This window comes from Lepisosteus platostomus, chromosome 10, assembly GCF_059453375.1.
Source record: "Lepisosteus platostomus isolate fLepPlt1 chromosome 10, fLepPlt1.hap1, whole genome shotgun sequence".
NCBI classification, from domain to species: Eukaryota; Metazoa; Chordata; class Actinopteri; order Semionotiformes; family Lepisosteidae; genus Lepisosteus; species Lepisosteus platostomus.
In genome coordinates, this window is record NC_142620.1 from 7,950,125 (window position 1) to 7,963,760 (window position 13,636).

A 13,636-nucleotide genomic window follows, 5' to 3' on the forward strand; every position below is an offset into this window, starting at 1 on the left:
TAGAATCTAATCTCTCTAGTACGGTGATAGACGACACTGTGTGTTCGGAGGTGCCATTCTTGAATTGAGTGAAGTTCCTGATGTAAGATTAGGGGTGTTAACCCCACTCCACTGGTTAAATTCCATTCTGGCTTGAATGGGTGAAGCGATTTCCTGACCTGATCGTGCTGAGTAGTTGGGGCTATGGAGTATAATCGGTGGTGGATGAAGTGGGTCCCTTCTTCCAGACGAAGAAGCATCAGGATGAAAAGAGTGGAATTCTCCTTGGCTTTCCTTTCACACATTTTAAATGTTAAAATATAATTTGTCTTAACATGTATGCTGAGGATTTACATGTCAAGGAAAACATGGCAGGTGGCCATTCAGTTTTCAAAGAAAGTCAGTGTACATTGTTTAACAAAGCATTTTGGCAGAAGCCTGTATTTTTTAACATAGCTTCAGGGGAAAACGCTTCACAGGGAACTGCACTTTAACTCGCAATCTGGCATTTCTGCAATTTCTTCCATTTCTAATTAATATTTGGAGGTAATTTTGTCCAGGAGGGGAATGCATTGCAAACTGTTGAAATTAATTGAAGCATCTGACATCCTCAGACTAACCTAACCTGAAACTGGAAAATAGAAGAAAGAAAATAAGTATCATAAAGGAAGATTTCCATCAGTCAAAGTCGCAATAAAACATTTCTCTTCCTTCCTCCCCAAGCATACAGTACGTGCAGGTGATTGGACAAAGCTTCAAATGTAACCTTCAAGACTCCCTGAGAACACACACTTTAGGAGTAAGAAATGTACATAAACAGCACTAAACTTTCAGTCATTGAACTTCAAACACGTAAAGAAAGGAATTTTTCCAATCTTCTAAAAATCCGATCAATTAACAAGAGCATTCTTTCAGTAACAGAAGGAATATGTATTTACAACATGAAGGTAACCCTTTATTTTTCTGACATTTTTTGTATAATGCGATTAAAGTTATGTTCATCTTTGTGAAAAGATCAAAAGCGTTCTGAACTTGTATTAAGAATATTTCAAAACATATTTCTGGTTACTAATTTCCTCAATATTGTATTCAATGCCTTTCTTACAATGATCTTTTTATGTAGTTAATGGTCCCTTCAGTGCTTAATGTGCTTTATAATGGTGGCTGCCACAATAGGTGTTTAACCCTGGAAGACAACTTCTATATAACCCTTGATAAATGTGTATTCTTTACATTGGTTTCCAGGGCAACAATGCTACAGAGGAGAGATGCTCAAAATCTCTAGTGGGATATATTTTTCTCTTTTCAATGAGGCCCTAGATCCAGGGTAGTGACATAATCTCCTAATGGAGAAGCTGCTAAATATAGTTCTTTTATTAATAGCACTATTCCATGCTGATTTATAGCAAAGGAAAGGGAACTTTCTGCACGTCACAGTTTCTTGAAAAAATTTCCATAAGGTCAAGATTCTGAACAAAAAAAATAAATGTCACCCAGCTTTAATAGAGCACAAACTGCTCTTGAACATGTTAAGGTTGTGCTCTTGTAATATTGTACATTTGGCAGTAATTGCTTGTAATTCACTGGAATCCATTAAGAAAGCTGATGACATAGGTAAAGGATATCAACTGTGGCTCGGCTCTCCTGGTGACTCAGAAAAGGCTGGGAAATCCAGAGGGTGTTTTTCAAAAAGCTTCATTGTGCGTGAAACCCAAGTGAACTGCACAACCACCTCATGAACCACATGAAGTGCCTCTAAACGGAGTGCTCCACAAGAGGTAAAGTTTCTGTGTCGGCACATAGCATTGCAGTCAATACCCAAGTCTGTGCAAAGGCATATTCAATCACTGCCAGGTCTGAATGTCACGGCCTGCTTCTAAAATATTGAAACATGGGGACTCATTTTTTAGCACAATTGAATCGCACAAGCATGACATTAGATTAATTTAAAATGTGTCTTTTTTGTCCTGGTAACATCAGTGATGTACGACTGACCTATATAGCATGGTCTCTAAAGATTACAAGAGCTGTGTTTCCAGACAAAAGCATACAGTCACAGAAGCAAGCTCTGTTTTAAGTGCAGTAGGACCTGAGGAGGACCAGCAAAAGCACAATCTCTAGTACTGCCTATTCTGGTCCAGCAGTTATGCACAGCTTTCCTTTCGGCTCTAGGGGAAGACTCTAAAGCTGGGAGAGACTGGACCTACAGTACTCCTCCAAAAGGGCATTATGATCAACAGGCGGTGGCTTAGACCACTAGACTATCGAAGACTAGTTTCCCAGTCAACAAAACCAAAATATTTTGAAACATCTTATTGTGAATCTTATAATCTCTGCTGTACAAAACCAAAGTGTGTGCACACCTGCAGTGATCGGCAAATGAACATGCCAGGACATTCTACCAAGATGCAAACAAGTCAGCTTGTAATCCAAACCACTGCATTTTCCCAGCAACAGCTGAGCACACCTTTATGTGCAACTTAACACTAACTGGCGCACAGTCATTTTAGAGATTGAAATATTGCAAGAGAAAGAAATGTAAAACGTGCAAAAAACACCGTTTTTGGTACAGAGTTTTGAAATTTCCCCCAAAGAAGATGGCACCAAATTACCTAACAAGCTATTAATATGTAATCTATTGCTTGTGTCAGTTGGCTTGGATTCCAGACGTAAGCTTCTGGGTCCAAGCCACATTTAAATTCCCAGCTGTTGCTATTTTTCTAAGGTTTAGTATTACCTTGTACTCCAGAATTAATCAAAACACCCACTGCCCACAAAGGGGCTGTTATTTTAGCGGACTCTTCAGTGAGCACAAAGGTGAGAGGACTGGAACTGGTCACTTTTCCTGTGGCCAGAACCAGCTTGTCCTCAAAGCCATGTTCTGTCTGCCAATTGTCTCAGCAGGTCAAAGGAGCGAGGGGTCTCTCTCTCTTGAAGCCTCATGGGTTTCATGAGGGTTTATTTTCAATGTTCTACCACCGTTCAATAAAAAAGCACCGCTATGTAATTCCCCTTTTAAACAAAGACACGGGGTGTCAGTTTCACTGGAAATACATCTCCAAGAGCCAGGCAGAAGCCTTCTCCCTCCTGCTCAATACAAGTCCAAACAGCCTCAGAGTTAGACCCACGCCCGCAATCTGCAATGATCCACATTGTTCCTTAAAACATAACAGCCCTGAACCGATGAGCCAGGAGGGCAGCTGTGCTTTCTTAATACCAAAGAGGACAAAATAAAAAATGAACAGAAAACCTCTGCCAAAAATTTTGCAGGGACACACAAATGGGTTTCGCTTGGGTAGGTGTCCTTCAATTAGACTATAATTAATAAACCTATTTATGGGATGAAAAAACAACTCCATGGTAATAGACATTTCATCTGGAGTGCTCTGAATATTTTGATTTCATTAAGATGGTATAGTAAATGCATCTCTTCCCAATTAAATCTCCAGTCTTTGTTTCTCTCAATAATTACTGCTTTACAGATCAGGGACAGGTTTTAGATTTTACATTGTCACAATAATGGTTTTCTTGGCAAACTTTATTTTCATACATGTTCTGCAGTTTTAGAGGTCAGTATTGAAAGTAGCTACTCAGCATTTATGGCTTCACTATGAGCAGGTTGGACTATCAGTGAAAGTTTTACAGTTAAAAACATTTACAAGAGTTTTACAGCTTCTTTTGATGGATTTACAAATGTACAGCCTACCACTCTGCAAACAGACAAAACCCAGTATTCTTGTAAAAGCAATGTTGTGAAAACACAAAGCATAGAAGGAAACATAAAGTAAAGAAAACAGTAACTGCTCTTTTGCTTTAAATATATACTGTATATTAAAAATATCAAAATCAATATAATAAATGTGTCTCACCTGTAGGATTACAGACAGCCATGGCAGGCCACTTGAATTTTCTTTTGCTGACAAATGAGATTTTGACATCTTAATAAAAATCAAACCAATTGAATGTTTCCAACAATATTCATTAAAACTTCTTCACTTAAAATATCTGCACTTTTCAGTACAAGCCAGTAACTTTTATGCTACCTGGGTTAATGTCATCCCTTGATACCTTCCAGGTCAAATTAAGACCTTTGCTGTCTTGCCCGCTATTGGCTGATGACCATGTCAGTCATCTTTAGAGCTTGCTTATTTGTTTAAAAAAAAAACTCCTAACCTCTTCCAACCCCTTTTACATCAGAGGTTCTGTCCATTAAGCTGATCACACTCCATGGCTGACTTTGGATTGCCAGCTTTGTGTTTATAAAAATAAAGCTTTAACTCACCTGTATCACACAGAGACTCCCACCCCTGCCTGTCAAACAGTACAGTATCAATTAAAAGGAATTAATAATGATACTGTGGCACTGACTCAAAAGAAAAGCCAGAACTTAAATATAAGGTCCTAAGCCTGAATGCTGAACTGAGAATTGTCAGAATAAATGGCTGTCTTGTGATTCTCACCAGTGCAAAATCTGCAAGCTACTCTCTATGAATATATACAGTATTTCTTGCCTATAATGTGTAAACAAATTCTTGTGCAAGCAGAAATAAGTGTTTTCTATCCTCCTAACAACCACTGAAATAGCACCAGATTGCGTGTAATCGCTTTTCCACACTTTCAGAAGCACATCTGCAATATGCTCTCTTGTATTGTCTTAAGAGACAATTCAAACAGGAAGCCGTGGTGACTCAATGACTGATTATTTGGCAACTCCGAAGAATTTATTGTCCAGTAAAAGAAAAAAAAAGACAAAATGAAGAGCAAGATAAAAATATTGCAATGCACTGTGAATATTTCAACGAAATAATTTACATTGTTTCAAGGTGACACCTGCTCCTATAAAGAAGAATGTTAAGTATATCTGGCAGAGCACATACATCACTATGCAGGGTTGAGATCAGGCCAAAGGGGACCATTAGTCTATGTCAAGTGCTGATGACTAGGAGCATCCCCAGGTAATTAAGCTTAGAGGCAGCCAGGCTGTAATATCATTTTATATTTGTACTGTCTTGTTCAGAGCTCCTTTCCTATGGCAATGACTACAGCACTCACACCACCCTCGTTCAGATACTTTAATCCTCACAGTGCCTTTGTTCTGGCCTGAGAGGCACTTTTCTTAGCCTTAATAAGAAGAAAAATGGCAGAAAATTCAGAGAGAGAAAACCTGCATTTATTAACAGACTGACTAGCTCAGTTCAAACCCTTGGCGCAAGTTGCTTTTCTTGTGGAAAAATACCAGAAACAGTGTGCTTAGTGTCACTTTTTTCTTCTTTCACAAAGTCTGGGTGTCAAGGCTGCAAAACATTGTCTGAGACATTCCAGTTTGTTGGCCAGTGCTTATCCTCATACTGTAAAGCTGGTTTGTCATATACATAAATGGCACAATGTAATTACTGTGTAAAGCATTGATTTTAATCACACATTACAGAGGTTTTATATGAAAAAAATTCCCTTAAATATAATGTTACATAACTCATGTGCTCTTTATGATTACCTTTTCAGTGAATTAGTCATTGCACACAAAGGCATGCACAACACTATTATATATTAATAGTGCAAATCTTTATAACGTGTTTGTGCTCTGCTGTGGTGGCCATTATATAGGCCATGATGGTGCACTCTGCTTTGCACAATGGTAAGATAGGCTTGTAAATGTAAGAATTGTGTTACAGTTGGCTCATTCAATGTCTGAAGTTTGGATCGCAGGATTGGATCTCCTTTCATGTACTCCAGTATAATGGTAATCCATAAGAACCTTTGAATAGAAACAGTAACATACTTACATCACACCATGTTTCTATTCTGACTGCAGTTACCATTAATCAATGAACTATAAAGGTTTGTGACACAGCAGTTGTGACATTACATTGACAATTGCAATGCTTTCTGGGCATGCTTTGTAAGACATTTTGTTAGATTGTCTGAGAATCAAAGACACTCAGTTGATGTTTCTATTTCTAGGTGTCGTTTGGGTAAAATCTGACCCCATTTGTGATAGCTAAGGACAAAATGGCCAAATCTGCATTTCTCTTCAGGCAGCCATCCAGATATAAGATGTCGATAAACTACTGTGTTTATGTTTGTCTCAACTCCTGTAACATGACCAAACTTTTCTATTTCCAGTATGTTTAAAGAGCTGGGAAACCACAGGTCTCTGCCTGATATACAGTATATATATTGCAGGAAAAAAGTAACACAACGCCTCCACTTCCACACACTGGCCCTCCCGTCTGCGTGGAACAGGCTGAAGAGTGACTCATCTGTGAAGAGGACCTGATGCCACTGCTGACGAGTCCATCGCAGCCTCTGTCTGGCCCAAGCCCGTCGGGTGTGACGTCTAGGAGGTGTGAGCAGAGGGCCTCTGACAGGTCGCCTTGCTCTGAGGCCAGCAGCACGGAGCCTCAATGTTCTGTTATAGATGCAGGCATTGTGTCTGCCGGCAGTTTCAGCAGCTGTATGGGTGGCAGATCTGAAACGATCTCTCAGATGGACCAGTCTGATGTGTTGGTCCTGCTGTTGTGTGGTCAATCGTGGGCGACCGGATCTTGGATGGGTCATCTGTCCTGCCGGTCTGCTGAAAAATTCTCTGCAGTCGGGACGCAGTGGAGTGTCTGGCAACGCTGGCACATGACATGCCTACCTGCAGCATGCCAATGGTCTTCCTCGCTTCTGGTGACATTCGAGGCATTATGGAAGGCACAGAAAAGCGACTAAGTGTGGCCTTTTTCTTGCAGTGACCTAAGCTTTGAATTTAGGCCTTTTTTAAAAGTGACCTGATCAGGCATTGTTCCACTTGGACCTTGTTGGGTAAAAGTGCACCTAACGAGCTTTTGTGTGATTGGCGAGTTGCAGTGCCTCACTGCACAGGCTGTATTGCTGGTCAGGGGGCTTAAAACATTATCTTGACAACTTTTTGTGAAACTACATTAGCAATAACCACAGAATTCTCAGTCTAGAAAATGTTGCTTTTCTTTTTTCCATCAGTATATATTATATTGAGATCAACAAATATATTGCCATATCTTTAATTCCTTCATTTTATACTCCAGAATGCTCTTGCTTCTGACACTGCTTTTGCAAACCACATACTGTATACAGTGTGTGGGTTTACAATACTGTATGTACAGTATGGTTTATATTATTTATTGTGTAGTACAGAAAGTTCAATCAATTAGGCCAGCCACCCCTAGGAAGCTATAAACTAATATTCACATTCTCCAGTGGTACATCTATGAAGGGTAACCACAGTACTTTGGTAACATATATGTGCACAGCTATTCACCTTGATCTTGAGCCAAAGGAAAAACTACATCTGTCATGTTCAAAGATGTCACCAGAAAGTGGAGAGCGAGACACTTTAATGAAGTGGAAAATGAACCTGTCTCTATGGTGACATCTCCATTAAAGAGGAAGGAGAATAAAAGCTGTGTTATGGTTGGTTTGTGTGCACCTGGTCAGCTAAAGACAACACAATCCATGTAGTGTTTACCATATACTTACATCTGTGTAATTTCATCGGTCATGTTGATGGTAACTTTACTGGGGACCTGTATTTACCTTGGTATTTGTGTTTTTTTTAGCCCATACTGCTCAGGTGACATGAAAACCCAGCGCCCAAGGGCATCGACACGCAACACAGACCGATCTCTGCAGCACTGACAGACATCACTGCCGTCCTCACCTTTGTTATTCACTCAGGCGTTCATGATTTTCTACACTTTATTCCCAAGCATTAAATTACTGTGAATTTTCTGGAAGTAACTGCAAAAGTTTAAAGGCGACAATCAAGCAAGAGCTAATAGAGAACTGAGGTGTGGGATAGTCCCTGACAGTTCATAAAATACCCTTCTTCCAGCAGCACAGTTTTACTTTTCCTGCCCCAGTCAAAATGCACTGAAAATCCCCTGCACTAGCACAAGCATATCTAGCTGGCTGATGGGCGGTGAGGAATACAAACAACACATAAGGCTGACGTGTGGAAGGAATGACAAACCACAAAACAGAAGCTGATTTGTTCACAATGTGTCAGAGCTCCTCTCAGCAGAGATCAAGGGTTAAAGGCCTTTCTCCAGGTTGTTATGGAGGTTGATGCAGCCACCTCAATAGGAACGAATGGTTGTTTGCCACTTGCTATGCTCATGCTAGTGCTTGAGCACTCTCTCCAATGTCAAAGAATGCCTGAACAGTTCTTCCAGTGGTTTGGGAGTTCAGAATCACGAATTATTCTTTGCTATAAACCGACCTGGCTCGGAACAGCCGTCGTCACTTCTCACTTCGCAGGGAGATTCCTCCAAACCCCCCCCACCAGGTTCAAGCCATTTGGGTTTGAACACATCACAGGCTGTACAACACCGTACACCAGTCTCGGTGCTGGCTGGAGGAGAGGTCCCTCACTGACTGCAGCGCAAGCCTAGGAGACAGAAGGAGTTTCTGTTGTAGAGAGTCGATTTCAATGTGTCCAACGTTGGATAATCTCAATCTTTCCCTTAAGGAAGGTGCCAGTCGCATGAACCAGATACCTCAGACACCTGGATCACAGAGCTCCAACCAAGCACCCAAGTGAGCCCCTTTACTGGGGGAGCTACTAGGGGACCCCAGGCAACCGTGGCTAGATTTATAATGACCCATGTCTCTCCAACTCCCATTCAATACAGCTCTGACTTTGCTTTCTTTACTTCTGGATCCCTTCAGCTACAGCTGAACCAGGCCCACGGCCTTCAGCAGCACTGCGGGCTCAGAAGAGCACAGCCACTAACAAGTACCCGAGATAACAACGTGCACGAAGGCATTCGATGAGATGCGAGAGTAATACAAACTGACTGGAATAAAGAATTCAACAAACTCATTGGAATTTGTGCAGGAATATACTGTAATTCCCAGATCGCCTGTTATCACAGTAATCAGAAGAAACAGTGTTTGTACAAGGCTTTGAATTGAAGCCATTAGTTCCTACCATCCCACTAGACTTCTCCCATTAACCATTTTCAACACCTTTTACATACCTGTATTTTCACCTCAATGTAATTAGGAACACTGGACAAATTATGAACTGGAGATCCTGATCGCTATGAAAATATCTGTGGTTAGGCATATGAGATACAGATTGTTACCTGTGGGAATCAGACCCTCGACTGCTCCAAATCTGATTAGCCTGTTGAAGGTTTTAAGATGGCAAAAGCTGACCATTTGAACAGAACATATGGGATATGGGATGCAAAGAAAAGTACATTTCACTTCCCAGGACTTCAGGTGAGTTAGTCTACAGCAATAAATCTCCAGTTTGTGTGCCGTTTAAACTCATAAGGGTCTGAGCTGTGCTACTCATGGCCATGTGCACTCCAGGGTCCAGTTGGTAATGCTTTATGGGATAAAATCCTTGTGCCGATATTTCACCTCCAAAGAACAACAACTACAAAAACTCTGGATATGGTCCAGCTCATGATAGGGACAGTGAAGTTATGATGACATCTGTGCAGGGGCAGGTAGGTCAGTGGGCTCAGAATCCCTAAAGATTCTTGTTTTGAGATCTGCCCAAGAATCAAAGTGGTGACATCTCTTCATCTCTGCAGCAGGAACTGCAGACCATTTTATTATCTAACGCCATGCTGGATCTTATCTTGCCAAAACAAAATTTTTCACTTTCAAAAGCAAATCAATCATGTCTAATTATGCAATTCTAATAACAATGTGAAATGGAAAGCACAAGATATGGCACATGCATTACTGATAGACATGTTCAGCTCTGTATGTTTTCCGTGCTAGTTAAAACGGATACAATACTGTTGAGGCTTGCATTGCAAAACAGAATTAAAAGCCACGAGGAACTGCATGGCATGGGAATGAGATACGCCAAAACAAACTTCAGTCTATGCCACAGGTACTACTAACTTCCCAGTATATTCACATACACACACGTATAGCAGACATACATCAAACTAGGGTATTGATGGTCATGCATCTTGGCAGCAATTGTTAAAACCCCAAATCATCAATTTAATCAGAGAAGTAGTATTTGTCTCCCTCTAAAAAGTTATGTCACCTAAGCAGGGATTCTCCTTCCTCTCCTTTTAGTTTTTAGCCGTTTGGGCCCTTAAGTGGGTTCCTTAACCGCTGCTTTCTCTATGCCCTCTGTCTGAATCCGGTTCTTCAGGCTAGTGATGTAGACTCCCTCTGCCCAATGTTTTCAACACTGTTTTTGCCCCGACAAAGTCGGGCTGTTCACTGCAGACTGACATGAATTTCCTTTTTCTGTAGATGGGGCAAGTAAGGAGTGTGTTATGGAGCTGAATTTGATTATTTTAATCATGACTATTCGAATAGCATATGTACGGAGGATGCATATGAAACCAGTGCATTACTCAGTGACCCGATACTGAAAAATATCCTGCACTCCTCAGCAAATTGCACCCATTAAGCTCGTCGTACCCAGGGGAGACTGGGAATCATGTGGCATACAGGAACAAACACTCTCATTAAATATTCATAGCGGATGAAGCCAGGAGATGGGAATTACTTTATTGGGCGACCTGCAGTCAGACCAGAACGAGAGACTTGAATTCATTGGCTGGTTAAAATAAAACTGATCTGGTTTTTATTGATCTAGTCTCACGGTTTCATTCAGCCAATCGGCCTCGGTCAGGAAGCAGCACAACTGAATTATCGTCTCTCCTCAAGCTGTTACTTCACCAACTCGCTTCTCGTGTTGTAACCGGAAACCGAAGAAGGCTTCACAGAATATTTCTCATGCAGTGGAATATGGGGACTGTAAAACAAAAGCTAGATATTGTTTTGCCTGAAAAACACAGTCGTGTGAATTTATTGTGCACCATGCATTTAAAAAGTGAATGATCATTACTGGTTTGACAAACGTAGAGCAGAAAGACTTGGTTTGTGCAATGAAACTTCAAGGTGGCGTTTTGACTGAGCTTTGCAATAGGGTAAGGAAGGATGGGAAGACTCCTGCCAGGTTAGAGGCCTATGGGAAAACCTGTTTCCAACTCCTGCCAAGGGAACTTAATGCCACAGAAAAGGTGTGAAAAACAGTTATAAAATGCTTTAATAAATAGTTTGATTTATTTCTAAGACAATGTCAAACAAAATTCCACTAACGAACCAATGACTCTGCAAAGCAACTGCTCTTTTGTACAAAATAATTACAACTCTTAACATTCACTTGGGTTTCTTCTTTTACAAATGTCTCAGTTAACCAGCTTGAATGGTGGGTAGTGTCTTTATTTTTTTTTTCTCCTTTTATCTCATCCCAAATATCGAAACAGGATGCTTGTTCTAAATGAGTGATATTAAAGCTTTTTGTTTAAAAAAAGAAACAATAAAAAACATTCACTACCACTTATGAGGTAATTCATTTCGTTTCAATTCGGTAGACAATTTCCATCCTGCTGCAGTACAGAAACAGCACTAACAAATGCTTAACAAAAAAATTGTTCCCTTCATTAGGCCTATCAGTGATCAGTTGCACAAATACATAGTATTACATGTGTGACATAGCAGTATTCACAAAGTAAAGTCAGTGGATGCAATGTCCCACACTTTTGAAGATTTGTAAGGAACTTATACACATTTCTCTAAAAACTGAAGCAGCAAAATGAGCCCAAAACAGGTAACCCATCAGAAAAGCAAACATATTGGTGTACATTACACAATCATTTAACTTATTTTAACAGAACAATGATCAATGCTTATATTAATGTTCTTACGGTAATGCGGGATGCTGTAAAGTTACACTTTTAACAGTTATAAAACCTGCCTTTGTCAACTGACATAAATAAAAGGAATGGCATTATAAAAAAAAAATAAAAAAATGACTTTATGACTTGTCTTAAGTTACTAAATTCAAATATACACAGCGATTCCTTTAATATATACATATATACACACATCTTGTTTTTTTGATCAAATACCTTTCAAAGTTACAAACAGCAGAGTTCTGAAGAACAGATCTTCCCTTTGAATGTTAATCGTAGGGCCTACTTTGACAGTCACTAGGCGAGGAAAAAGAAATGGAAAAAAAAGGTTCATCTCAAGGCACTTGCTACAAACACAAATACTGCAATCCTCATCTTAAGGAGACAATAGGGAAAAACAAAAATCGGAAAGAAAAAGGCCACTTTTCACGCACGGCTGCAAAAGCGCCCCACATGTTCTAAGGCAAATTCGGGTGAAAAAAGACCGACAGTAGCAACAAGTGTAACAAGTGCAGAGAGCTGCCGTTCAGTTGTTTCCTCCAGGTCTGCGCAGACCAGCGTCACACAAGCAAGGCCTCAACCTCCCCCTCAGGCAGGAGGCGGCTCTGTGCTTCTAGAAGAACTAGGACGAGTACAAACCAAAACTAAAAAGTAACATTCTGTAAACAAAACAAAAAAATACAAGTCCTCTTTATACAATTTCTGAACAGTACGTCGCACATGTAGGCCTCGTTCCGCCTCTGGTACAAATAATACAATTCGCTGTACATAAAAAAAAAAAAAGCATGAATATCAAAAGATTTTTCTCTGTGTCCGCACAGAGCCACAAATAATTTACAGATGGAGGGGAAAAAAAACAACAATACAAAAAAAACGGGTTGGTTCAGATGTTCTTGAACGTCCAAGACGACGTGCATCACTTCCTTGTGCATGAGATTGAGCAGGCACGGAGGACGCTCCCCTGTTGGACTTTGTTCATACGCAATTGTCTTTGACTTGTTCGCTGACTGCAGTGTTAGTGTTTTTACACCTGTTGTCCTTGGGGTGGTAGGAGGTCCGGTGCGGCGCTTTCGCCGGCACGCTGCAGGTTGTGCAGATGATGCCCCCTTTTCCCTGCACTCCAGTCTTTGCGAATTTGTGTGAGGGACACTTCTCCACCTCCAAGCCCTCCCTCTCCAGCTCCATCTCCTCCTCCTCTTCCTCCTCCCCCCCATCGCAAGTCCTGTTGGGGGGGGACATGAGTTTCTTGCATTCGTACTGAATGTCTCTGTTGCTGCATGGCTTGACTATGGGGTTGCGGATGGGGTTCAGAGGCTCCCACTGATTGTTCACGCTGTCATCTGCCGACATGTGGCATCTTTCCCTCTCTTTTCTCCTCTTCCTCATCCACCAGACGCAGATGACGAAGCAGATGATCCAGAGAATGACGAACAATGGGAGCAGCACATATAGCAGGTAAACTGGAAAGATACACCAACAATGCATGTAGGTTGAGGGTTAGTCAGGTGAAGAGGAAAACTAAGTGGCTTTCTCTGTCTAGACCAGGGGAGGACAATCCTACTCCTGCAGGGCTGGGGTGTCTGCATGTTTTCTAGGTCTCTTAAGAGAACCAGCAGCTGAAGAACTGGAAGGAGCTGTTAAAATTATTCAATTGGTCATTGGCCAAATGAGCCGATTGGGCTTAAGAGAAAAGCTGGAAGAAAACCTACAGACACCAGACCCAGGAGATGGCCTTGTAAGAGAGGATACATTCTTTTATTATGAAATACAACCTGTCCCTGTTGCATTCTTGCATGATAAAACTGAACCTTGCTCCATGATAAATGTTTTTGCAGCATGACAACATAAAACAAGACCCAGAAAGAAACTGGAGGACGTCATAAACCTTAGTTCAACAACTCGTCACTCTTTTTGTAGGAGAACATAGGTGATCGCAAAAAGGATTTCTCTTA

At 40.9% G+C, this 13,636-nt stretch overlaps 1 protein-coding gene across 3 annotated transcripts in view; it reads right to left on the reverse strand.

Annotated features, from left to right (window-relative positions):
• Positions 1-11,017: 11,017 nt before the first annotated feature.
• The window catches only part of jag2b (jagged canonical Notch ligand 2b), a 45,082-nt gene continuing 42,463 nt past the window's right edge, over positions 11,018-13,636 (reverse strand). For all 3 annotated transcript variants that reach the window (XM_088647876.1, XM_088647874.1, XM_088647877.1), the window contains one exon: positions 11,018-13,144. In XM_088647876.1, the coding sequence (XP_088504002.1) occupies positions 12,660-13,144 (485 nt within the window). In that variant the 3' untranslated portion in view covers positions 11,018-12,659. The remainder of the gene's footprint in view (positions 13,145-13,636) is intronic.